The 27,991-nt window shown below is 42.8% G+C and overlaps 1 protein-coding gene across 1 annotated transcript in view; it reads right to left on the bottom strand.

The window, feature by feature from the left end:
- Positions 1 to 27,991, bottom strand: part of LOC106806577 — a 109,328-nt gene that overhangs the window by 15,009 nt on the left and 66,328 nt on the right. Inside the window, exons 19-39 of the mRNA XM_014808572.1 lie at positions 22,225 to 22,422; positions 21,522 to 21,630; positions 19,852 to 20,099; positions 19,170 to 19,289; positions 18,663 to 18,854; positions 18,095 to 18,298; positions 17,551 to 17,664; positions 17,204 to 17,326; positions 16,601 to 16,963; positions 15,782 to 15,958; positions 14,775 to 14,903; positions 14,089 to 14,277; positions 13,426 to 13,602; positions 12,834 to 12,983; positions 12,573 to 12,695; positions 11,763 to 11,954; positions 11,231 to 11,414; positions 10,814 to 10,941; positions 10,249 to 10,476; positions 9,093 to 9,287; positions 347 to 430 (exon numbers count right to left, since the gene is read on the bottom strand). Of these exons, the coding sequence (XP_014664058.1) occupies positions 347 to 430; positions 9,093 to 9,287; positions 10,249 to 10,476; positions 10,814 to 10,941; positions 11,231 to 11,414; positions 11,763 to 11,954; positions 12,573 to 12,695; positions 12,834 to 12,983; positions 13,426 to 13,602; positions 14,089 to 14,277; positions 14,775 to 14,903; positions 15,782 to 15,958; positions 16,601 to 16,963; positions 17,204 to 17,326; positions 17,551 to 17,664; positions 18,095 to 18,298; positions 18,663 to 18,854; positions 19,170 to 19,289; positions 19,852 to 20,099; positions 21,522 to 21,630; positions 22,225 to 22,422 (3,627 nt within the window). The remainder of the gene's footprint in view (positions 1 to 346; positions 431 to 9,092; positions 9,288 to 10,248; positions 10,477 to 10,813; positions 10,942 to 11,230; positions 11,415 to 11,762; positions 11,955 to 12,572; positions 12,696 to 12,833; positions 12,984 to 13,425; positions 13,603 to 14,088; positions 14,278 to 14,774; positions 14,904 to 15,781; positions 15,959 to 16,600; positions 16,964 to 17,203; positions 17,327 to 17,550; positions 17,665 to 18,094; positions 18,299 to 18,662; positions 18,855 to 19,169; positions 19,290 to 19,851; positions 20,100 to 21,521; positions 21,631 to 22,224; positions 22,423 to 27,991) is intronic.

Here is a 27,991-nt window from a genome sequence, read left to right as displayed (position 1 = left end):
TTTAACGCACACCCAAATTCTTTTCCAGCAAAAGGCATTTTAACATTGCTAAAACTACATGTGCCAAATTTAATGGGATCTTTTGTATCCCAATAACACAAATTCTATATTCATTCTATCGCTACTTGAAAATTGTAAAATGTCCAACTAGTATCAGCTCAAGATTGTAATTTTGTTAAATTCAACATTTTGGCTTATGAGATCACCTGGAATGACACAGCAGTAACCTTAGAACTACATTCACCTCTTGTTTATATACTACAATTTCAAATATTCAGTGATTTGTACAAGACGAAGTGAAGTACCTCTTAATAAAATCTGACTATGAGCAGGTAGTGTTGATTACCTGTGGATGTGCAGCAGGTTGCAGCACCATCGGTTCTGCCTGGAAGCCTACTTGGAATTGAACCTCCTCGAACTGCTGTGGCATCTACAACACAACAGAATTCCTAGTTATATAAATGCGTATAACAAATGCTACACTAGAAATAGACAGTACGGCAAGGGCGTAACCAGTAATTTGGATTGGGGGGGGGGGGTCCTGGGGCCTGATGGTCTAAAAAAAAAAATTTGAGTTCAATGTAAAAATAGTGCTTTAAAATCAATTTAGACGCTGTTTTGTTGACAATACTTCTGCAGCTTTTAAGAGAAAAAGAAAATAGAGAAAAAAAGTTAGAACTAGGGCAAATTAGTAGCATGCCTACGAACCTGTAATGGAGCTTGGGGTCTCGCCTGCTCTTGAGGAGCCCAGGGAGCCTAAACGGCAACACAGAAAACGTGTGCAAATGTGAGTACAAGAGGTTTGCCACAGTGCAAGATGCTATACACTACGAGCGTAGCATTGAAAGAACATTCGCTGTAAGTTACATAGGCTGAGTAACTACACGAGGAAATCTCATATATAAATCTCTAATCTAAAAGTATAAACATCTAGGTAAATAGATTGATGTAAATAGAAATGTGAAAAATCGATTAGTGTGAGAGAGAATTTCGATATATAAGCTAGGAATAAAATGAGTGTGACTAAGGAATACCTAATTGAACACTAACAAGATAGATAGAAAGAGCCCAATTTAAATTTATCCCAAGCTCCCGTTTACCTCGTTTCCAGTATCAACACAAAATTTATCAAATTTAAACAAAACTGCTTTCGTTTGAAGTCATAGACATTTCTTTGACTTCATTAATTAGCAATCAGACAATTCAACCCCGATGTCATCTGGAAACTTGGCACCACACATTATGAACTATGTCAATAGACTATGGACAATGTGAATTACGTGTTATTAATTAATATGTAAAGCACTCTAACAAACACTAAAATATCTAATGTCCACACTCAAAACTGACTGGACATAATATTAACAATAATAATGTATCAATGTATTGAACATCAATTCTAATATATGATGGTTGTTAGAATGTAGAATGGCACAATATATTATCTAAAAGATGTTTCGTCCAACTTCAAACTTCTATCGAGTGATTTGAATATTTTCATTCACGTATTGTACGTGTTGAGTCTTCGTTGGCCTTTTCGTCTTTGTTTGTCATTTTTGGCCCTTCACAAAGGATGTTTTGTGCATTTTTATTCATCTATAATATCAGGAGTAGATAATAGGGAATATCTACTCCTGATAATATGTTACAGGCGTAACACGTCAAGAGTACATAATCTCATTAACTAACGTAACGAACATTAAAGAGGTACAGATTTGAAATGATTATATTTTGTCAAACTATAGATGGCAATGCACCATCCGGTTATATATAAGTATGCTGAATACAAGTACTAGTGGTAACTTGAGTAGTGGATACTCTAAATAACGATATGAAATGTGAAAATAGATGTTGGTGTTATATACCCAACACTTACCTTGCCTTTCTGCTACGAGAGACTGTGGCCAGTATGACTCGTGCACAAGTACTCATGCTAGACTTGATGCGCAACCATGCTCTTTCTGTCGTTATTCAAATGAACGCAAAAGCCATGCACTTATTTATACTCCCCAACGTTTACAATATGCCTAACGTTGAAGAAACACGCATTTCAACAGAATGTGTCAAACACTCGCAAGCACCTAATTAAGAGCATGTCTATACAAATCTGCAATACAAATCTAGACATTCAAGGTTAATAGTGATAAAAACAGTCGCTCAAACAGCCGGGTCAAAATCATCAGTGCAATGACCCTGCTTTAAATGAGCTTACTCATTGGCAAAAGCTGGCTGACAACAATGGCTGTGGTTTTTGTTCATTCATTCGATCCACAATACATCGCAAAAATACATGATAAAAAGATGCGGCAGCTAAAAAACGCACTCCATGCAATTCGTCTTCTACCTCTGACGGCGGCAGTTGTACAGCGTCCTGTTGTAAGGGTGCGTGCAACTCTGTAATGTGTGGTTTTGTGGCGCGGTGGCTGCTATCTGAGTGGTGCGGGCGGGGCTGCGGGGCAGGACCAACCTCCCCCGCCATTACATCCACCTTAAACTGCACCTCCTCAAAGGTGGCGGGCTGGGGTTGCTGGGGCTGTATGTCAATCTCCATTACCTACACATGCCCACATGAGTAGTTGTTAGAACATATAGCGTTACTTGACTGGAGATATATATAGCACTGAGCCTCATACCTCACAGATCAAAAGAATGAGTGATAGACATATAGACAAGCAGACAGAAGCACAGCCGATGAGATGGAGAGATGGAGTAGGATTAAAAATGACACGTGGTCATCTATTGCATGGAAAATCTATCCAGAAAATAATACTGAAATATTGAGCATGAAGGTATCTATCTTTCCATCGCATTATTCCAAATAAAGTAAAACCTGTTAGACACATTGTTGTTCGATGGACGTTAATAATATTACGGAAATGAGGCCAACGTTACAAGTTTCAAATTAATTGTTATGTGGGTAGTATGAGGGCGACATGAATACGGTCTGGAAAATGTCAACCGTACAAAGTAGAATGACATGTGTGTGGTAATGTAAAAAAATCCATACTTCTCCCAAATAACACTACTCTAACGTAAAGTATAAATAATTGTGGTTTTCACTTCGATACGAGAGTTCCATCAAAATGAAAACCTGCATATATATTTTGTATTAACGTTTGAGTAATGTCACTGTGTTTTATTGAACAGAAATGGGAAAAGTAAAAAATACAAAAAAAGGAATTGTAGCTATAAAGTGCACTGGAAGCAACGCGTCTTCTACCTCCGTCTGTGGCAGTTGTACAGGTCCCTGTTGTAAGGATTGCTGCAACTCTGTAATGTGTGGTTGTGGCGCAGGTGGCTGTATCTGCGTGGTGGGCGGGGGCTGCGGGGCAGGACCAACCTCACCCGCCATTACATCCACCTTAAACTGCACCTCCTCAAAGGTGGCGGGCTGGGGTTGCTGGGGCTGTATGTCAATCTCCATTACCTACACATGCCCACATGAGTAGTTGTTAGAACATATAGCTCTACTTGACTGGAGATATATATATATAGCACTGAGCCTCATACCTCACAGATCGAGAAACAATGAAATAGACACAGCAGCTGCTGATAAGATGAAGAACTGGGGCAGAGATAACAAGAAAGGGAACGGTTATTTTTGCGAGACATGATTGGCGAGTTTAATAATCTGGAACTAGAAAAATGCCAATTTTATTGCCCCTTAGACAAGATAGATATTTGCAAAATTTTGTTAAGAATTTTCAAGGACAAAACATAATAATGACCCAATTTCCATGCCTTTCTGAGTCCATAATTTCCTCGTACATTTAAACTCCAATTGCCACTGGTATAATATCAGGTATTGTTTTATTAAAAACTTAAAGCCCCTCAACAACATAATTATTCTGCGTAAATTGAGAGCTACCTGCATCAAGATGGAAAACGAAGGCATCCATCCACCAACCCATTATGCTACAATTAGGCCTATTATATATATATATATATATATTAATTGTTTGGATAGACATTGGCCATATTATATAAAAAAGTCCAAGTTACAAGTTAAATTAATTGTTACAAAGGAGCTTTTGTTGGCGATTGTGAAGGCAGATGAGGGAACTGGATGTGCCTAGATATGTAAAATTTCTATTTTTTTATACATGTATATATACATATATATATATGACATCTGTCTTTAAGTATGAAACCTAAAAAAGATGCACGAGCTAAAAAAAAATGCACACTAAGAAAATCATTTTTCTACCCCGTCTGTGGCAGTTGTACAGTTTCCTGTTGTAAGGGTTGCTGGCAACTCTGCAATGTGTGCGTTGTGGTGCAGGTGGCTGTATCTGCGTGGTGGGGCGGGGGCTGCTCAACCTCAGCCCCATCACGTCCACACCTAACTCAACCTCCTCAAAAGTGGTGGGCTGGGGCTGTTGAGGCTGTATGGCAATCTCCGTTATCTACACGTGCCCACATGAGTAGTTGTTAGAACATATAGCGTTACTTGACTGGAGATATATATAGCATTGAGCCTCATACCTCACAGATCGAAAGAGAGAGAAAAAGAGAGAGATGCTTGTTAGATAGATTATTACAATTATTATTTGATAGACGTTGCCAATATTAACCCAAAGATGAAAACGTTACGAGTTCAAATAATCTGTTACATCCATGGCTGTTGGGAAGGCAGACAAGAATAAGGTTTCAAAAAAATATCAAAAGCACAGGAGGGCACCACATGTGGTCTGGGTCATGTAAACGCATTTTCCATACTTCTGTGAAAATGAACCCAACCCTCAAAATTTAAAGGGAGAGTTTACTCTAGGTTCTAGGGTTATTTTCAGCTAATTTAGGTTATAATTACGCTTCATAAAAAGTTTCATGGTTCAATCACCATTAGAAATACTTTTTTTTTTTAATGTTTTAAAACTAACGACTACAGCTTTGATTACAACGACGCGGTGGCGCGCACTCAAAGCGCACGATCTGATAAGTTGCGCAAAACCACTTTCCAGCCAAGGGCTACAGACCGAGGGTGTTTCTTATTTATTCATTTAAAAGCAAAAGGATTGTAATCTCTTATAAACGACATATAATTTCAGTTATAATATGGATAAATTTGCCCTAAAATGAATATCGTTCGGTGTTAAATAGCATTTAGGTATCAATATAATTGCACTTTTGTGATTAGCCCTCGGTCTGTAACGTGCAAAATGAATTGTCAAATACGCAACTTTTTGGGGCAGCGACGGTCGCGGGTGTCATGGCGCCGTTCAAATTTCGTAGCATGATGTGTAATTAATTATAACAATTAAATTAGGTATCTGGTAACAAATACGTGTGGGTATAGACGATTTGTTATACAGTAAGTACAGTTGTATGCAGTAAAATCCTAGAGGCTGTCCCTTTAAATAAAAATTTGATCGATAACACAACTCTAGCTTCAGAACTATTTTCTTTCAACTTATTAAACTTGGATTTCTTTTTGCTCAGTGTCAATATTTACGTTGCAATAGTAATGAGAAATAAACAATAACCTGATTTTAAAATCTGGCTGTTAAGGTTGATACCATTGCGTGAGTTGCTTTTCCTATTGGTGAGGTAAGTTACACTATTCTTGTTTATTGGCACACGGTATGCACAAGGGGGTTGTGATTTCTAATCACTGGCCTCATTATTTTACCTTCCACGATTATTTTTAGCTGTGTTATTTATTATTTATGCTGCATACCTACTTTAACAGTGCAGTAATAATCAGAGCGTTATTGCAAATATATTATAGAATAGTGAAACTTACTTTACCACAGCAACAGTGAGTGGTACGTAGCACAAGCAATAGCGCCAAACATAAATTCAAACGAGCATCCACTGGCCATGTTTATAATCAAACTTGTATTTGTTTCTTGCTAATATTCTAATAAATAAAAATCGACACCAGCATGATTAAACCTTACTCAACCAGAAATAATGCTGAGAGCTTGAGTAATGTTATCAAAAAACTCTCAAACACTCAAAAACACTTTTTCAAAAAAGAAAAATTGAAGTTTGAATACACAGTCTTTTAAACCAGACAGATGCAGCTAACGAGTGGTATAAGACAGGGAAGACCAGTTAGGAATAAAGAACAAGACAACGACCAGTATTACAGTACAGCCCACAACTTCCATCGATCACGCAATTTCAGCTGCGGGAAGCAGCATTCCGCATCGAAGCCAGTGACATCCAAGCGCTGCACTCTCCCTACCTTCACTGACCAACTCACGCACGCATCGTGCGCTGAACAACCACCACGCCACGCACCAGCCTATCGCAGTTTACTGCTCTACGACAGCCATGCGTGCTGGACTGGACGGGGGTAGCTGAGTTTAGGCGCACAACGCGAAACTGACTGTTGCGGAGCAAACGGAGTCTGCGGGGTGATGGGCTCAGCCTTCACCTGCTGTACCTGCGTTTGTGAAATCGGTTCCTCTACCATGGGAGGTTCGCTATCAACCTGTACACAACAGTAATTATGTTGCTACTGTCCCTTCTTTCTATGTATTACTGTGTTAATGGACGACTAATCGTTATGAGTATATTAATGAGTTAGTTCGCTTGTTAATTAACATGTATAATTTATGTACATCACAGATACATACCTTGACCATGAACTCCACCGGCTCGTGCTTCTTCTGAATTTCAAGCTCTGACCTCTGTGGCTCTGGAGCAGTCTGCATCTGTTTAGATAACAACAAAAATGTGCAAACCCGACAAACTAAACCTCGTCTATATAACATATTAAAGGGGCAGAATTTGGCATTTTAGGCGTTATGAGTACACGCTTTGAGCACCCTATTTCACTGAGGTTGTCAAACATGGAACAACTACTAATCATTCCACACCGTAAGTGCATGTCTGTGTGTGTGAACCTGTAAACGATTTGTCTACACCTTTATATAAAACGTGTACTGTAATCTGCCTCCACAGCAGGCCCCATCAATCACTGTTGGCAAGGTTTTGGCCCAAACTGAATCCATGAATACACCTAAAATGCCCATTTCTGTACCTTTTACGCACACCAAATTCTTTCCAGCAAAAGGCATTTTACATTGCTAAAACTACATGTGCCAAATTTAATGGGATCTTTTGTATCCAATAACACAAATTCTATATTCATTCTATCGCTACTTGAAATTGTAAAATGTCCAACTATTAGTATCAATCAAGATTGTAATTTTGTTAAATTCAACATTTTGGCTTATGAGATCACCTGGAATGACACAGCACAGTAACCTTAGAACACATTCACCTCTTGTTTATATACTACAATTTCAAATATTCAGTGATTTGTACAAGACGAAGTGAAGTACCTCTTAAAAATCTGACTACGAGCAGGTAGTGTTGATATTACCTGTGGATGGCTGCAGCAGTGTGCAGCGCCATCGGTTCTGCCTGGAAGACCTACTTGGAATTGAACCTCCTCGAACTTGTGGCATCTACAACACAACAGATTCCTTTATATAAATGCGTATAACAAATCTACATAGAAATAGACAGTACGCAGGCCATGCACGCGGTACGGAACAGGGCCTGATAGTAGCCGGAAGACCCTCACCATCGGGGGGTGTGGGGCGTGGGCGGGGGGGGTGGGGTGGGGGTGGGGGGGGGGGGGGGGCGTGGCGGGGTGGGGGGGGGGGGGGGGGGGCGGGGGGGGGGGGTGGGGGGGGGGTGTTGGGGTGGCGGGGGGGGGGGGCGGGGTGGTCGGGGGGAGGGGGGCGGGGCGGGCGGGGGGGGGGGGGGGCGAGGGGGGGGGGGGGGTGGCGGTTGGCGGGTGGGCGGTAGGGGTGGGGGGGGGGGGCGGGGGGGGGGGGGGGGGGCGGGGGGGGGGGGCGCCCGGCCGCGGCGCGTACAGTAATTTGGTTGACGGGGCGGAGGGGTCCTTGGGCTGATGGTCTAAAAAAAAATTTGAGTTCAATGTAGAATATTGCTTTTAAATCAAGATTTAGACGCCATGTTTTGTTGACAATACTTCTGCAGCTTTTAAGAGAAAAAGAAAATAGAGAAAAAAAGTGGATTTTTTTGGAATATTTTTTTGGATTTTGATTTTGATTGGGGGGGTCCTAGGCCCCCAGGACACGCCCCCCCCCGCCTATGCGCTTGCAGTACGGTAAGAGAAAATAATAGTAGGTAGAATAATAATAGAGGTAATGCCTGGTAATATTTACAGCAGCTGCTGACATATATACGCTGAAGAACTCGTGTTTATAGTCATTACTTCTAGAGTCCACTTCAAGGTCACATGAGAGATTGAATTTCAAGACAAGTAATGTTGGTGAGGATCTCAACAACCTGCCAAAAGGTACATGCCATTCGCGTACAGAATATAATCTCACGTACAGAAAATAAAGATTTTACAATATTGAAATACAGATCACACTGTTCAGATAAATGCTTTTGCAATAAAAAACTCAAAAACTCAAGTTCATCTAAACTGAACCCATAAACACGCACTATCTACGACCTTGTACAAACAAGCAAATTTCTAAAATAACACTGACTGTAGAATATGATGCCATAAGCAGCAAAATAGAAAACACATCAGCAAACTACCATAACATAGGAAAATTCACCTTCCTGTAGGAAATTCCATTACTGACACCCATAACTACCGCCATAAGAATCAACATGTCAGTGCGACACACGCACAATCAAAAATTGCGCGTGATCTACCGGCATCACATGCGACTGAAACGTCACCAATCACTTGAGATCAAACACCATCAACCTTGTTTGATATACCAGTAATCAGTAACATGAGCAAGCATGGTGACCGAAAATTGTCCATGCACATCGTGCTTAAAGAGAATTTACCACTTATATATTTTATATATTTATAAGTACATCGTACAAGCACACAGCAAAATGAAAAACCCAGATATATAGCTATACAAACAATGTGTAATCGATCGTTTAAGAGCTGAAGCACTACCAATTACAGTGTACTCTTCCTCCACAAATAGTTGACAATGTAGATTAAAAGCTGCAAGCATCAGAGGGAGTGGGTAGCAAGCTGGAATAATGCCAGACAATAAAGCGACAATAAAGCGACAATAAAGCGAACACGGTTCTACATCCACGACATCTAGAACGCCGACACGGTTAACAACCTGCTGCTGTGTTTCCGTTGTCACCTCGGTAGTGACAGTCTCCTGCCTAGTGACAGTCTCCTGTCTAGTGACATCTGTCTGTGAGACTACCTCTGACACGGGCATTTGCTGCGGCTGCTCTTGCATTGCCGTAATACCAACTATGAATTCTGCTGTGTCCACAGGAAAATATGCACCGGGTTCTGTCGCGGGCTCCTGAGATTTAGGTGAATGATACCACAGTGTTAACATTAAGCCGACAAAGATGTCATGCCGCCTCCACTACTTTTACGTCCAGTTAATAACAAAACAGACAAGGTGGCATTATAATACCATAGAGTTAATAACGATTACAATAAAAATTAAAAAATTAAAAAGTTGTTATAACTTACAGTAGGAGAGAAACAATAGAAATATATAGGGCCTATGTATTATAGAAATATAAGTAATAAAAAATTGAAAGCAATCTCTCTAAACTATTAATAAAAAACGGCAAACGCAGACAATATGGTGCAATTTTAGGGAATAATAATATTAGTAGGAGGTAAAAACACTCTAACTACATTAGGTATAAACATGTTCTTTCAAGAGTCGAGCCTATTCTCAACAAACAACAGACACCACGTAGAAACACCAAAGCACAAGCAAGCGAGGATGTAGCTACAAATGGTTTTGAGTGCGTAGTTTAATTTATTGAACACATATTTGCCAGAAACGCTCTCTTTACAATCCACACTGTAGTGCACTGGGCGACGATCATGCAGTGGGAATGCTAAATGGCAGGAAATGGTATTCTAACTCTACAATACGGGCCATAATGGCTGGGAGTATATGCATAATGCATTTGCATGCTTCAGAGAGGATCAACACATTGAGAAACGCATCAGCCTTTATGAAAAATCGGCAAAATAATAGCATTCCACAGTTACTCCACAAGCAGGATCTCACATGACATTCATTAAAACACGGCAGCGCAGAACACCATGTATCGTCTCCATGGTCGATATGGCGGCAACTGGTTGCACAATATGCAATAATCAATGCAGCAGGACAACATCAACCAACGTATTCCACGCCCGATCTCATTCTCCGCAACGAAATTCCATGCTGAGGAATTCTCCTGATTCAAGACCATGAAATTTCAAGTGGAATTTTTTTACAGTAAGCGAGCAATAACCTGCACAGGCTGCTGCTGGTGTTCCACGCGCGTAGAGTCCACAAACTCTTCGACTGTCATCTCTTGCTGCATCGTCTGCATTGCAGACTCCATCATCTGTTGCATTTCTTTCATGTGCTGCGACGGCTCCTGCGCGGGTGCCCCCTCGCCACCGGGACCGGTTATACCAACTATAAACTCTACCTCTTGTCCAGGTACATGGACCTCTTCAATCGACTCAAGAATCTCCTAGCATTCACACAGGAACACAAAAGCAATTTGAACCAAAAAAAAAACGAGTAAAGGAATACTAAACCGTAGGTCTTAAAAGGCTGAGTACGTGTACATATAAAACTTGTATAAGAAAAAAATGGAAAAGTAAATGGTAGAAAATAAAACCATTAGAATTAGTAACACGGTTACAAACTTTTGTTAACCTTCTTCATCAAAAACAAAAATAACTAAATAATATTGGTAACTAACTAAGACAGCCCCAGAAAACCCTGCCACGTAGTAATTACAGCTACAGCCTTCCATTTCCAGAGGATGTAACATGAATTATTCCGCCTAAAGGCCCACAACCTACCGGTTTTATTTGTGGCTGTTGCAGGTTGGTGACAAATTTGTTCAGCTCCGTGTTAATCATCCAGAAACTTTCCATGATCTCTCTGTTCTTCACGACTATCGGCTCAACCATCACTGGACCTTGGTTTCCTGCAACAGAAGCAACACATCAGTCACGAACGATTCCACCGCTCCTACGCGTTGCCACAACAGGAGCGACACATGGGTCAGGAACGATTCCACCGCTCCTACGCGTTGCCACAACAGGAGTGACACATGGGTCAGGAACGATTCCACCGCTCCTACGCGTTGCCACAACAGGAGTGACACATGGGTCAGGAACGATTCCACCGCTCCTACGCGCTGCCACGACACGCCTCAACACCAAAGAACCCAAGTTGATTTCCGAGTGGCGTTAACATGTGTAACGCATACTTACCATACAGCTGCACGGACAGCTCCGAGATCTTGTTGATTCTGTCCTGTTGCTGGTGCTTGGACGGCTCTAGGAAGTTGTTCACCTCGTGTATGAGATGGTTGGCATCGTCCGGCGTCTTCACCTCGGTCGACATGCGGCCCACCTGCACTAGCAGCATGCTCGCGTGCTTGCACCAACTCTCCGTCTGTGACACACGAAGCACAAGAACGTGTGTGAAGCACTCAGGAGCGTAGAGTCGTGTTGTAACGATTCGCAGCGCGACGATGAGAGCACGCTAAGTTTCTCATTACATGCACCTCTGTGATGCTTACGTGACACATAACTCTGTGATGCTTATGTGACACATTTTTCTTGAAGGCGTATGTGACAAACACCTCTGTGACACCTATGTGACATATACCTCTGTGATGCTTATGTGACATGTACCTCTGTGATGCTTATGCACCACATGCCTCTGTGATGCTTACGTGACACATACCGCTGTGCAATGCTTAAGTGACACATTTTTCTCTAAGGCGTATGTGACACTTACCTCCTCGATGAGCTCCTGCAGGGTGACGTTGAGGTCGAGCAGCATCTTGTGCTCGCCCATCGTCGTGTGGAAGCGACTCCACTTGCGCTGCAGCTCGGTGACGTTCTGCCGGATCGCCGGCGCGTCGTAGTGCCCGTCCGAGATCATCATCTCCGCCGTGCTCGTGAACTTCTGGATCTGCACCTCTAGCAGCTGTCACGAGAGAGATGCGGCAGGCGATGAAGCCGCGGGACGTGATGAGTGAAACGCACAAGCGGCGTGCAAGGCTAGTCGCCGTCGAATATGATGTCACGGGACAAGACAGCCGCACATGCAGCGGCGCACGTGCTACGTACATAGTTAGCCGCCGAGTGCAGCTTCTATGCAGCTAGGCTGGGTGGTTTTTAGAGGCTGTTCTTGCATCTAACGAGCCGGTGATTGTCTCGGTCGTGCCGGTAAAGTTGACGTATACTATAGTATATGTCTCATATATGTATATAATGAGATAATGTGCGTGCGTGCGTGTGTGCATGAGTGTGTGCATTGTGCATCTATCTATACTGTAAGATATGTCTGTGATACAAGTAATTAAGTGGCTACTAGTGTACAGTACTCGTGTACAGTGGCATACATGGAACATGCTACCTTCTCACCACAAAGTGTATTTCTCTCTTTGGTCAACTATTTTCAAGCCAGGTCGTGTATAGCACAGTTCATTACATTTAGGACAGTTCAGGAAAACGACAGTGACAGTTCAGGAAAACATTTTTATAGCAAATGATCGTTTCGTTATTGATTGTGACACCGAGTGAGTTTTATACTACACAGTACCTCGAGTGTCTTCTGGAATTCAATGAAAACTTGAGAAGTCATCTTTGCAGACTGTACAGACGTTCCATACTGTCCCTTCCTGGCTTGAATCTGGCCATCCAGGTCATCTATCATGCCAGTAATCTAATAGGCAAAAAACGCATACGATGTCCTTTTAACTGCGAATTTAGTAGCAAAAGATTAAATTACATCATAATAAAGGTTTAATCTTGTCATGTTTCGTTAATGCTAGTACACCTAGCATAACTTTCATTTACTCACCCTGGTAAAGTCATTCTTGAGTGTACAGAGTTTCAGATTCTGTGTCAGTTGCTTCTGCCTCTGATCCCATAGCCACTCCCATCGCTTTCTCTTGTCATTTGTCAGCTCCAGAATGCCCTGCACGTCTTGCATAGACACTTCTCCAAAGTCCTACCACGAAATAATGTCACTTATCACCCAACAGCCATAACAACCGATCTTGTTACATAAGGGCTAAACCATCCAAAATCTCAATATTTTGAAATCTGGTTACTCTCTCATAACGTTTCTCTCTTTCGTTAACATCTGCGATAAAGTTGAACTCTGAAAAAACCCAGGAGTATTTATAAGTTCCATCATGTGTTGACTGCACAAGGCCCTCTGGTGTGACAGCAACTGACAAGATGAAACCCCTGATAATGTATGAGACGATAACATAATCGGCCATCTTGTCTTCTTGGGGGTTCATAAAAAGGACCATTATACATAACAATTTTCCCATCGGGCCAAAATAATTACAGGTTGCTGAGGGTCTGCTCACTCTTTTTTATTTTTTTGTTATCAATTTGAACCCGACGGGACCGCACCAGTGTAAGCTAGGCTAGCTACCCACCTGTTGTCTGACTCTCTGCACGACCTTCTCTCCGTCGTTGAACGTGTGCTGGAACATGTTCCTGATGCCGTCCTTGTTGGCGATGTGCTGCTGCAGCATGATCTGTGCCTGCGACACCTCAATCGGACACTCCTCCGACTTGAAGTCGCGCTCCTGATCAGCGATGACGGCATCGACCTGACAAGTGTATTATCGCACGGTCACCACCTGTCAATGATAGCCCCCACCCGCCACACACACGCAAGCATTCGGTTGTCACGATCACACATCTCAGCTGTGGCCAGTCTAGTTCCCTGACCTCGAATTACAGTACGGACTGATAAGGCAGCTCAAAGAACGCCATTTCATTGGGTTATAGAACAACTGTCGCCAACAAGATTAATGATTCTTGCCACTCAAAATGTCTAAATTCGTATACATTTACAATATAAAAGTATATAACAAGCGTTTGCATTTCTAGCATGACTACTTGTAGTGCACTTGTATGTGTAAATAATATGATATCACAGAATATGTGATGTCGGCGGTATGCAGAATTCTCCTGCAGGCCGAAATCGTGCTTCCATCTTTCTCGACCTTAATTTAATTTGCGCGCGTATGTGCGCTGTGACAGTACTACGTTGTGGACAGGGTTGACGCAGCGGGCGATCGCGCATCGTTCACCTGGTTGAGATTCTTGTAGAAGGTGATGGCGAGATTAAGCAGCATCTGGTACTCGGTGATGCGGCCCTGGAAGCGCTTGTAGACCTTCAGTAGTTCGGTGACGATCTGCTCCTTCTGTCCGTGCGTGTCGCCCTGAGCACCGAGCGAATCCGCCATCCTGATCATCGTCTCCAGCTCCTGCAGCGCCCTCTGTCAACCAAGCCGATATCGGCAAATTAGTCGATCCGCAGAAGAGGAAGTGTGTTATGTGCTCGTAGAGGTGTGTTAAGCGAGTACTTAGACCCGGGTGATAGACAGACAGCATTTCTTACTTAATAATTGACTTATTCATCGAAACGAGATAAGCAAAACCCCCTTAGACACTAGATCGGTCACGACGGAATTATTAATACGTTTCACGAGCTTTGGAGCATTCTGTTGCCAAGAATTGTCTCTCGAAATGTCCTATTACAACAAGGATTAGCTGCAGCTGCCTGGAAATCATGCCAGGCAAGATACGTTAATTTTATCAGTCAGCTAGGTTATGGAGACAAATGACATGATCATAGCGAGGAGCAACTGCTTGGTGTGAATACCCGTGACATCGTGTTTTTATTTTAGTTCCATGCCGACTTTTTACATTGCACTGGACACGTCGTACTGCCCAATCATTACTTGTGATGGATTTGCGTCGCATGTCGCGGTACCTGTGCCTGTGGCATGAACTCTTCCAGCATGCGATTTTGCTCCTCCGTCGCCTGCAGACCTTTGCTGAGGTCTGCCGCAACGTTGGGGCCAAACGGTTGCTTCTCCATCTCCATCGTGTTAGTTATTGCCTGAAGTATAAGCAAACAGATGGGCCGTGTACCTGATGTGTGGGCTCAAACTCGGTGAGTTGGCGTTGGAAATGCTGGGTGCCCTCTAGCGAACCACCAAGGTCACCAGCAATCACGGGAAACTGGTCGTTTTCAGCTTTCATCACCCAGTCAATTGTCTGGAGACAAGAAACAAAACACCAGTAAGTTATAGTTTACCGTTTGCTCATCGTTTAACCACGTTTAGGACGAGGTTTAGGAAAAGGTTTTGCTTTGCACAGGTGACACAGATTCTATGGGATGCCACCCAATAGTCAGAAATATAAGGTGCAATTTAAAAGTGGGATTATTATCTGGTGTTTTGTTTCTTTTCAATTCCAGAGGAATACATCAAAGGCGGAATACACGAGTCACATATTATCTTACAGCTTAGTATCCACGTGTGTGCAGCAAAACATAGAGTGAAGGATCACCATAATCAACAACACCAATTGCAATATGACCACCAATTGCTATCACATTAATTTGTGAAAACATGTACTAGCCAGCAAAAAACACTGTCCTATTCTTCCTCATATGAAATCTGTAAACGTGACTTTCGTTTTTAATACTTCTAGCCTGAATAAATATATAGTAGAATTTTAAAACTTGAATTAAAAATACTGTATAATTCCCAAACAATACAAACAATGTTAAGTTTACTTTTTAATTGCTAGACATTTCATTAGACTACGCGTATTGTGGGGGAAATGGTGGTCATTTTGTCGTTCATCTACCTTCAGAGTTTCAATCATGAACAAGACCCACTATGACTTGCACAACATGACACGTGTTTACCATTACATAAGCCTAGCTAGTTGAATGTGGCTAAAACGTTTGTCACTTTCTCGTTCACCAACCTTTCGAGCTTCGATCATGAACTGCTCCCACTGTGTCTTGAACAATTTGTGTGCCGTCACGTGTGTATGCCACGACGTGTACATCTTGTCCAGTGATTCGCCCCGTTCGTTAAAGTGCTCGGTCAGCGCCGTGACGCAGGATCGAGCTCTCGGAACATCCAGGTCTGAATCTTGTACCTGTCGCAAGAAGGAACTTTTACAGTTTTCGTCGACGTTGGCAATTTCATTAGATGAGAAAATGTATGCACATATGTACGCATATCCACTAAATGAGTGCATCTTTGAAGCTTGACAGTTGCACGTTTGTATGCAGTGATATTTTTTATTGCACGTAATTGAAGCAAGGGACTGTGGAAGCATCATAAGCCAAGGTCTCCCAGGCCCAAGCCATCAGGCTTCAATTCCGACAAAGTACAAATATGTTCGAAGCAAACGACTCAATTTGCCAGTCCCTAGCATGGTGGCAGTAGACTCACAAACATTTAAAAAAATACTAGCTGCACAAAATGAGAGATAAAGAGGTGAATTCCAACGCAATTTCAATCTCTCACAGACCAAGCAATCGAAAACCGAACTACTCGATGCGTGCATGCATGTGTGCATGGTGCATGCGTGCGTGCGTGCGTGCAAGGTTTTTGAGTGCGTGTAAGGTTTGTGCGTGTGTGTGTGCGTGTAAGGTTTGTGTGTGCACAAGGTTTGTGCATGCGTGCGTGCATATATACATACTGTAAGGCACGTGAGAACATATTTTAACGTTAACGTGCGACGAAAACCATAGAAATCGACAATCGTCATCAAATCACCACGCCGCGGACGTACTTGACTAGACTCGGCGAAGAACTGCTCGGCGGTCTGGCGCAGCTGCGCATACAGCTGCTGCACCTGGCGCCACCTGTCCTCGACGTGCAGCACCGCTCCGTCTGGCAGCACGTCGGCGTGCTCAGCCGTGTTCTTCAGCATGTCCTCGAGCGAGTCCATCTCGGTGGCGAGTCGCACAGCCGAGCGGTGGAACTCGACAAAGACACGAGCAACGCCAATGCGCGCGTCCACGCGCTGCGCGAACGTCGACCAGGCCTGCTGCAGCGCGCCGGCCCTCTGCTGGGCGTCGGCCGCGGCCTGGTCCCCTGACTTGACCAGGTCCTCGGTGACGCTCCCCAGCTCCTGGGCTAGGCCGTCGGTTTCCTGCAGCAGAGAGGGAATTAAGGGGACTGAAACCTCCATGTTTAGTCGTCGATTAATTACACTGTCGGGTGGATATCAATATGAATGAAAATCCGTAGTTAGATGAGTAGAGGAAACTGATTATAGAACCAGTAGTTAATATCAATCAATTATTAAACTGTCGACTGGATGAACTTTACCTGAAATTGTCACTATTTTTTAACTAAGAGTAGATAAAATGTTCGTGGCAACATCACTTGCCTTTATGTCCTTTGCTAGTCTCTCGTGTAGTTCTAAAAAGTCCTTCGCAGTGGAGTGCACACTGCCCATGTCATGATGTGAAGCAAGGAATGCCTGACCCACATTCACTAACCAGTTGTTTAGCTGTTGGGAAATAAATTTGTAAATTCAAATATTTCATGCCATCAAAAGTAGTCACATGGTTTAAAAAGTTCGAAAGTGGAGTTGAAGTGAGAAAAGTGAAGAAAGTTATTCATAACCTCACTGCCTCATGAAAGAGGTGAAATTTACAGTCAAGTAAGGCAAGATGGCATATATTTGTGTGAACACGAGAATGCACGCCCACACGAGCCAAGACACACACATACCTTGTTGTATCTTTCCTGGAAAGCATTCTGGATAGCACTCCTCTGTGACTCTAGCTGCTTGTGTGCCTCACACCGGCTCTCTATCTTTTTGCAGTGCTCTTCCAGTCTCGCAACCTAGACACCACAGATCGTATCACATTGCATCAACTCAGTTCACAGCTAAATATTTAAACGTTAATTTAGTTCTCTGTAAATATTTCCATTTTTCACTCAGATTTCTGGATTAAATTCCTAAAGCAAGTACAAAACCCAAAAGGCACAAGAATCTCGTAAAAACAAAATTCACGCTCACGAATCTGGAGTTTTTACCCCAGCCTTAACTTCCAGAAGCGAATCAGGTATCACGATAGGGAAAAATTCGCGACTAACAGTAAAAGATTGTCATCTTTCACACGAGGATTAGAATAAACGCCCAACAACAACGCCAACACAAACACATTACACACCTTTAGCACCCAATAGGATTCCACTCACAGACATTAACATTTAAACTCGACGTTATCGAGGTATGCAAACACAGGAGAGACAACCCGACAACACTCACCATGCTGACGACGCCGCCAGCGCCCGGATCAGTCTTACCGACCCTCTCGAGTAAGATATGACCCTCGCGCAGCGCGGGCGCCGACACTTCCACGATGGCGTTCGCCAGCATGGAGTGGACTTCGGCAAGAGCCGCAATGTTCTCTGTGGGTAGGTTCTCTCTGTCGTTCAACTGCACCTCAATTTGGTCAAGCTTCGTCAGAGCCTGTGCGTAAAAAATGACAGAAATTAGCTTCTGTGTTGTCAGCGGCAGATAAGCCAAGTGATCGCAAAAGCATTCAAAGATTATTATCACGACAAATCCGTGTTATATGACACCTCTACAGAACAAATACCTTCTTTTTTTTTATAAAGGTCACTTGTGGGGTTTACTTTAAGTGACAATTTAAGTACATGACTGGCTGTTTATTTATCCTATATACTTAACATGGCACATCATATTACCATTACATGGTATGTCATATTACCATTAACAATTACAACTGTTATTGTCTCGTTTATGACGTGAATTGGCAAGTTTTTACTGAGATCCCTCTAAGCTAACTACCATGATCTGGCTGCGCACATACCGTGTGAGCTGATTTGAAGAAGGCAACAACCATGGCTAGGTTTCTTCGCCTGTCATCCAGCCGTTCCATAAACTGCTCACACTGGCCTGCCATCGCATCGGTCTTCTGCTGAATTTCAGGCGAGTTGGGATGACCCGCATGTATCAGATGGTCTCCATTTCGCACTACCTTGAACACACGGTCTTGAACTTCCTGCAGGTAAATCGAAACGCACAGATCATATTAGCTTTCTTCACCCCTCATTAGAGACAATCAAAAAATTAACAGCAATGAAGTGGAATCATTGTGAATATATTGAATCAAAGTGAAACAGCACGAGTATATGATGGCTGACTTTTAAGAAAACTTTAAATTAACTCCAATATCTTAAACTAACACTATTGGACTGCACTTGGTTAAAAGAATATATAGCAGTGCATAACGTATTCTTACTTACGTCTGCATATTTAATATAATACAGAACCTGCAGTATTCATGTGGCATTGCATTGAGAAACACGACACTTACTCTGGCAGCTAATTCAAAGGCATTGTGTTGGTTTTGCAATTGCTCAGCAGAGTTAACAGATTCCCCAAGATCTGTCATGTCCATGTAGGATTCTCCATTCTTGGCCAGCCACTCTGTGATCTACGTACAGAATGCAAGTGAACAGCGGTCAGAATACTTCAGACAAATGGTCGTTGGGGCTGTAAACCTCATACAAGCCCCACACGAGGAAGCATAATCAATCTCGTGCAAAGTTTCTCATTTTTCTCCTACGAGATCAATAGCTGTCACCATCCCTCATCGACAACAAAGCGCCAACGAAACCACGAGGTCATGGTCACGACATCGGTCTAACCATCTCCTCCCGGTGACAACATCATTTTAGCTATCTCTTCCCAGTCATCACATCCTTCTAGCTGTCTCCCTCGGTCATGACATCATTTAAACCATTCCCTCCCGGTCATGACATCCTTCTAGCCATCCCTCCCCATCACGACATCGTTCTATCTGTCCCCTCCCGGTCATGACATCCTTCTAAACATCCCCTCCCGGATATGACATCAGTCTAACTATCTCCTCCCGGTCATGACATCCCTCTAAACATCCCCTCCCGAATACGACATCAGTCTAACTATCTCCCCCCGGTCACGACATCCTTCTAGCCATCTACGTGAATCGCCGCTGCCGCGCGCTCCCCCCTCACCTGGCGCACGTCGTGCTCGATCTGTCGCAGCTGCAGACACTGTTCGAGTTGGATCTTCTTGCGGTGCCAAAGCTCCTCGAGCCGGCGCCTGCGGTCATGCAGCTGCTCGAGCATCTTCTCGATGCCGTAGCAAGCCGCCGTCGTCGCGTGTCGGTTCTGTGACATCTCCGAGTGGCTGCCGATCTCGCGGATGCTGTCAAGCAGCGACTGGCCCTCGTTGAGGGTGTGCATCGACGACTCCAGGATCACTGCGAGACGAAGGCGACGCACGGGGGAACGGTTAGCAATGAGGTTCGGGGTGTGACAAGTTGGTGTCGCTATTCGATTGAACGTTTTTGTTTGAGTTTTATTAATTTTGTTACTTCATTTGAGGTTAAATCTTGTGAGCCAGCGCATATGCATAGTTGCAGTATGCAGAGACGGAGGCGACAGACATGAGGGGAACCGTTAGCTGTTAACGAGGTTCGGAGTGCGACACGTTGATGTTGTTACTCGATTTGACGCTTTTTAGAGACATACATGTATGAGATAGACACGTGTAGCAATCCCAGCCATTAAATTTTATTTCTTTTCGTTTTGTTCGATTTTTTAAAAACTCGGTTTGGGTTTAATCGCGAAAGATAGGCATAAATAACTACTAGATGTTTGCAGTGAGATCTGATTCATTGTAGGGGTGGGTCAGTAAGTAGACAAAAACGTGTTTTAACATTTTCCACACCTACATAGTACTGGGAAATGTCAATAATGAAATTCAATAACCCTCAAATGAATGTAATAAATAATAGAACAAACCTCTTCAGCCTTTAGGTTAATTCAGCCTTTAGACGTCATTAGCCTAATTTTGTCTTACATGTGGGTCATTTCTTTGAAACCATAAAAGTATTCACTCATCACTACACAGGCCACAAATTCCCCCCCCCTCCCCACCGAATCCCTAAAGAATTTAGACTATAACCTTGAAGTATGAACATATATGTGGTAACCCATTTTAAGAGACTCATTACATGGTGGTGCCCTATATAAACTGTAAAGTAAAATCTACTAGCTGCATGTCCATATATTGCTTTACAGTCCAGAATTACTTACATGTAAATATCGAAATTTCTCATAGCTTTAATACGTACGGATAGATATAAAATCGTGGCAACATGACACGCCTGCGGCAGCAGCAGGGCACACCATTATACAAACAACAATTCTACGGCTACATGGCTAACGAGCTAAACGGTCACATAAACCGTTTTATCCACTACGACCCCCTCCCCCCCCTCCGCAAACCCCACATTTGATAGGCCAACCATGTTACAGAGATGCCAACACATATTTGAAGCAATCTGTAGTTTCTGGCCATCAAATTAGTAGTTCAAGGGTCACGTAGCGACCCGAGTTTGCTAGGGGGGTCCGTCATGCCCCCCAGAAAAATTTTTGATTCTGAGATGCAATTTCCTGCATTCTGGGGGTCAAAAATGACAATAAATTGACAAAAAATGACAATAATTAACAAAAAAAATAAATATTTTCGATCACAGTGAAATTCGTAGTTTGATACAAACTGGTCGTAGTGGTGCAAAAGGAATAGAAATTCGTATAAAATACGGATAAATCGTAGTGGTTGGCATCTCTGACGTTACGTATCGCGTGCTCGCATCACTACTGTGAAGCCAGCTTACTTTTGCGCAGTTCTTGATGCTGCTGGATGAGCTTTGCAGCTGCATCGACGTCATCGGCCAGGGGAGCCGTCTGGAAGCTCTCCTGTGCCTGATTCATCCTGTCCTGAAACTGAACAGCAGGAAACGGTCCCGGTTTAATGCCACGCTCGGTGTAAGCAGGTCTGCCATCTGGGGCAATGATGTACGCTTATTAGGTGTATTAGGTCTATGGCCCTGGATTATGGGTCTCAAGACAAGTCACTCCAACACTTTGCGTCGCTGATAACAGTCTCGCTGTATGTTCGCAGCTACAAAGCCATGGGTATGAGCTATGGGACAGCAGTTGCTGCTCTATAAAATAAGTATCATGGCATCTTTGCATGAAGCACAATCTTGTCGCTTGTGAAATACAAAAAACTGGTAAGACGCTCATAATAAATCTAGGATTGCAGATCTAAATGTTTTTAGGAAAAAAGGTGCTGCTTATATCATTTCAAAAATGCAAGGGAAAAACTAATTTTATGACTGTTTATGTAAGGAAACAGCTGAATTACAGCTAGGATTAGCAATAGCTCCAGACTGTTTTTATGCCTACACGAATTGCGTTCCATGTTAAGCCACATTAACTCAATGGAGACGTTCACTCCACACCCTTGGCTACAATCCCGGTATAATTACCAACGTTTGAGACAACGGAAACCTCTGCCAACCAGGGTATACTCACGTCATCTGCCTTCTGGTGGAACGCTACGGACTGATCGAGAAGGACCTTGCGCAGTTCTAACTGCGCATTCAGGTCCTTCCACGCATCGCCGAGTGACTCTGCCATCGCCTGGTAAACCTCGCTCGCTTTCTGTTCCTTCTGTACGTGAATAAGGGTATCTGCCTGTCCTAGCAGCTCAACTACGTTTTCTTGTTTTGCCTGTGGAAACAGCAACGAACGAGCCAGATGTTAAACACGAGGGATTAACGAGTAGTTTATAACAATGGAACAGCGATGAAACAAGTTCACTGTTTACAACTGTAAAATAATATGTGAGCTGTTATTACATTGAACATGTATAGCACTTGAAATGGTTAAATACTAATCTTTCGCTAATAAAAAGATCTGTGTTTTTTAGTAAACAAATGTTGAAATATTGGTATGGGAGCACACATCACCTAACATTGCGTTTTTCAAATACATTTACACTTATATTTAAACTGTAATTTCTGGTGTATGATTTCAATATAAGAGATGCCCTTCCAGCAGGTGGTGAAAGTCATGTTCCTGATAATTTGCTTAAAGGCTTTTGGCATTTATTTTCGTAACCAAAGTTAGCGTGTATACTCAATGCCTCTTTCTCATCCTAACCCTCAGATAAACATCTCACAAACACTTTAATTTGCCTATGGCTGTATAACCATTGCACTTACTTCCCAGCATAACAGCCTATTTGACTGTGTAGAAGGAATTTTCTGAATGTCGGAACATTTCACCACTTCAGTAATAAGCGTAATACATGTTTTACACGGTCAGTGGTTCAACAAAATTGCGCACAAATCCACCACAAATCGACCCGAAAGATCAACAAATGTCGCTCGTTAAAGCGGAAAATAATGAAATAGTGGAACAACTGCTACCACAGCACCAATTTAGAGAACGTGAATATAAACATTCTGCGTAAAAATTGGTGCTCCTGGGCAGCATATTTTTAACTACAAAACGTTTCACAGATTTTTTTCCGCCCTGCAAACCAAAAATGCTTTTAACGATCTGGATCACAGAAACATCTTCGCTATGCAAAAATATACACCCAAAGCGGCAGTTAGCCAGTAATACGACCCGTCGCATCAAAAATGTTGCTATTTACACCAAACCAAGTTACGCTGAGAGGGTCTATGTCCCCCGGGGTACTGCCGGAACGTACCCTGGGTACGGTCCGGTATACCGGAACGTATCCTGGTACTATCTAATATGCCGGACCGTACCTCGCCTACTCCACTAACGAGTCTAGGGAGTCGCCTACGCCTACGCCTACTCCCTAACCCTAACCCTAACCCTAACCCTAATCCTAACCCTAACCATATCAAATAGTGACCAGGGTACGTTCCGGTATACCGGACCGTACCCAGGGTACGTTCCGGCAGTACCCTGGGGGACATAGACCCTATGAGCACAAGTTACCCGGGGATGTTTTGGTGTCGGGATGGATCACGCAGAGTCCGAATCCTAAACAGGCGTCGCCAGGCTAAAGCTCACAACAACATTCTTCACTAAAACCTTGAAAACGCACTGCTGCATTCACAACACGACGGTGCATCGCTGTTAGACTAAAGCTTCCAAACCCGAGGCCTACATACGCCATGCAAGGACAGCGAAGAAGACTACAAACTCGATACAAACTTATTGATTCCAATATCGGCCAATTGTTCTTAAATATATATATATATATATATATAACTGTGATAATGCTTGCTAAACATACATGCCGCAAAATAAGGATAGTAAGAGGAGGGACGCATAAATACACCATAGTCATCATGCACCTTCTTGCCATGATATCCTTAAAATACCACTATCAAAAATGGAAAATGACATACAAAAGGGGGGAACTCTGCCATTCGTTATCGTACAAATCGGAAGAAACGTTTAAACACCCACAGCATAACGACCCGTGTCACGTATTAGCTCACACGGAACGTTGACCCGGTATGGCAAGGAAGTCTAGATTCATCATCTAGGACGCTCCTCCCCTTCTCCCCCCGCCGCCGCCGCCGCCCTGACAACGCCAGTGATGGACATGACCCCCAGACACTGCTGATGGACGGCGGGACTGTGCCACTGCCCTGTCTTGCAAATAGCTGCCTGCTAGCTGAAGCCATGGAACATGAACACAGCGGAATAGGCGGGCATGCGGACAAATGTTCGCAGCTGTCGGTAAGTAATATCCCGGGCATGCGGTTTAAACGCAACTCGAGGCTTACAGGAACACGCGTACTGTGATACTGTACTTCAATCATCCCGATTTTTTCAAATATTGGCTAACGCTCCATTAGGAGTGTTCCCAACTTTGATATCATTAATGATAAATGATTAATGATTCATGATTGATAATCCTAACCCTAACCCTAACCCTAACCTAAATTACATTAAACCACAAACTAATATATGACCATGACCATATATATAGGCCTATTATGACCATTAATGACATTAAAGTTGGGAAAACTCCTAATGGAGTATCACCCTAAATATTGCTGAACGAAACCCTAGGCCAAAATCCCAACGCTGAAAACCTATAGGGTGGTTATTATTGATAACTTATAATAACTTATTGATAACTGCATAAATAGCATATTTCCACGAACATTTCAATAAAGACGTTAGTCTGTTGACCCAGATAATCTAGTGCGCACGCATTCACATTCCGTATCTTGTAAACTGCGTAGAAATTATTACACAAAATCAATTCTACATCGAGTAGCTGTTACTCAAGTAATAATGGTAAGTATCGTATAAGTGGGGAAAACACGAGACTGATTGAAAAAAAATTCAAAATACTGGCTTTAAATGCGTTTATGAGAAAATGACATTTTATATTTCTTAGAACATCATTTCAGCGTTATTATGTCAAGGCTGTGACACCTGTCTCTAATAGAATTAACTCCACCATAATAGGAACATGCTACAATCTGCCCCCTAACTTTGTTTCTAAAACTTGGTGTTTACAGCAACAGCCAACTATACTCGTATGTTAAAACCGCGTGGTGATGTACGCGACTACCTCCTCAGTGCACCGCTTGCAGCACAACAAAGAGAAACCCCGAGTTCTTGACAGCGACGTATGTGGTTCGGTAAACTACACGGAATAACAACCACACCCATGCATATAGTCAACAAACCAACGAACTTCAAACACGCCAAAGCAAGCACAAACGATAATACACAAATGTATATATATTATTTATTTTCTTGAACCGGAGTATACGGTTATTCTGCTACGTGGAATGTCTGTTGCCGCTACGGGGGCAAACCACTTAGCAAGATGGATAAAAGTCTGAGTAACTGGCATTTGGTCCACAACTCGAGATGACAGACACATATCGTTCCACGTATAAGATCAATAGTCAATGATTTTAGAATCCTTACTTAGACAGCGATGCTATTAGCAAGCTTTTGCTATTCACTTTAGAATAATATTGTTTATAACCGTATTAAGTTCTTACTAAGATGCTCATACCGAAACAAAATTAAAGAGTAAGACATTACCAGCCAGTATATATATAGACATATATGAAGATACCCATACAGAAATGTGCATATCGCAGAAATGCCAAATAATCTCTTGGGATAATTCTCTGAATTCTTGGAGGTTATATATTGTCGAATTCCGATCACAAAATGTGTTCAACCAATAATACACGTGTTTATGATTCTGTGCCCCGATAGAAAGAAACGTATCGCTTTTAAACAGAGGTTTTTAACGGGAGTTGAACCACGATCGCATATGATGTTTCAAGCATAATACAGCTTCCCGTGTTAAACAAAAAAAGATCCACATAACCCCTTTTATTCGGGTTTTACCGAATACCCAGAACCAGAATTACCAGAATCCTCAAGCAGCTGCAACCGAGCTCGAAAAAAATCTCAATCACAAATTGAACCAATAAGTGCAAATACTTCCGAGGGTTACTCGCCAATAAATACAGCCAGTAATCTCGATGTTAATTAACGAGCTTCACTTCGGAGCAACTTTGCGAAAACCTCTCGTTTATTACCAAAAACATCCCACACCGTAATTCACTGATGAAACGCGCGTGTACTAGTAGTTTGCTTACGCACACGAACGCGTCGTACCGTCTCTACTAAATTCGGTCGCCCATAAATCGTTCACCGCTCTTCCGAATTTACCGTCGATCGATATTCTTCGCGGACAGTTCGCGGGAGTTTGACGGTACAGATATTTGGAACTGTGAGAATAAATAGACGTAGCATCCATCCCAGATGCTAGAATCTCCAGCCGGCCACGGTCCAGCTCAGCTCCCGAGGAAAGACGATACTTCTCGGTTAGCTTCGCCTAGATCATGCTCACGGGCGATGGAAGAGGATATCACAGAATCAACCGCGAGACAGGATCGTATCGGTGTAGTGCGAGTGGCAGGCGACAAAGGTGGCTTCAGTGATAATACCGAGTATGCGGGCATTGCTTCGCATGAGTGAAACAATAGTAAGCATAGTTATATTCCGAAACACGATCCTAGTTAGAAACAGAGGCTCCGTAAATTACTGCAGTATTAAGGTGCTGAAAATCTGCTTTTTATTCTGTACTTTAAGACAGTTCGGCTGCCTAGTGACTGTCGGTAACGCGAGGATGTAATGTAAGCATCTGGCTGAAGGGTGCGTCACAAATCACAACGTGTATATCATGCCCACGATTCCTACAGATCCTACAGATCAGAATCCGAAATCTTAGCTTGACACGTGCAATGGTTTTTTGAGCGTGCAAAATTCCTACAAGCTGATGCGCACTCGGTGTTCGGAAAAAAACCCACGGCGCGATACAGATGCGGGAATGATTCCACTGTTAGCAGTCACCGCCGCCGCCATCGCCGCCGCTACCACAGGCACTTGAAGCGTTTCAATAAAATATAATGCTAACCAAATACGAAATCTATAAACTACCAAATTCTTAATGTTTCTATACTCTCTTTCACCTATTATTGCCGATAGTTTCCTGTAAAAATTCCGTCCAAATCCTACGTGCAACCATATACGCTGCCGGCGACATTGCTCTCGCGGCTCCACTGTTGCTAACTATATATATTAGTGTAAGCGTGCAACAGTGGAGCCGCGAGAGCAATGGCGTCGGCAGCGTATATTGTTGCACGTAGGATTTGACAGGAAACTGTCGGCAATAATAGGTGAAAGAGAGTATAGAAACATTAAGAATTTGGTAGTAAATAGATTTCGTATTTAGTTAGCATTATATTTTATTGAAACGCTTCAAGTGCCTGTAGCCGCTACCGCTGCAGACAACGCCAAGCTAAACTCACACAACACGCAATGTCGCACATTCGTTATCGATGCTTAGCGGGGGGTGAATATAAGAAAACATTGCGGCGGTGTCGTCTCGCCCGCTTCCTCGCCCACCCGGCGTCTGTCTCTCACGACAGCATCCGTCAGTGGTGAGTCACCGTCGATGCCGCCGCCGCCGCTCGCATCCCCAGTTCCTTGATCTTAATGACTCAAGGTATTCGACGATGTGGTAATAAAAATCGATTCGATAAATTCAAAAATAAACAAGACGAGACTCTTTAGAGCTATCTAATTTTGGTTATACTAATAACATGCAGATGTGGATTTCGAAGGGTTCACCCTCGACTTAGATCCCCCTGGATTGTTAGTCACAACACATACATTTATAAATATATATATATATATATATGTGTATATATATATATATATATATATATATATATATATATATATATATATATATATAGTAGTT

The sequence above is a fragment of the Priapulus caudatus genome, unplaced genomic scaffold, assembly GCF_000485595.1.
Source record: "Priapulus caudatus unplaced genomic scaffold, Priapulus_caudatus-5.0.1 Scaffold9, whole genome shotgun sequence".
Lineage (NCBI taxonomy): Eukaryota > Metazoa > Priapulida > Priapulimorpha > Priapulimorphida > Priapulidae > Priapulus > Priapulus caudatus.
The sequence above is the reverse complement of the archived record's forward strand: the minus strand, read 5'-3'. Positions and strand labels throughout refer to the sequence as shown.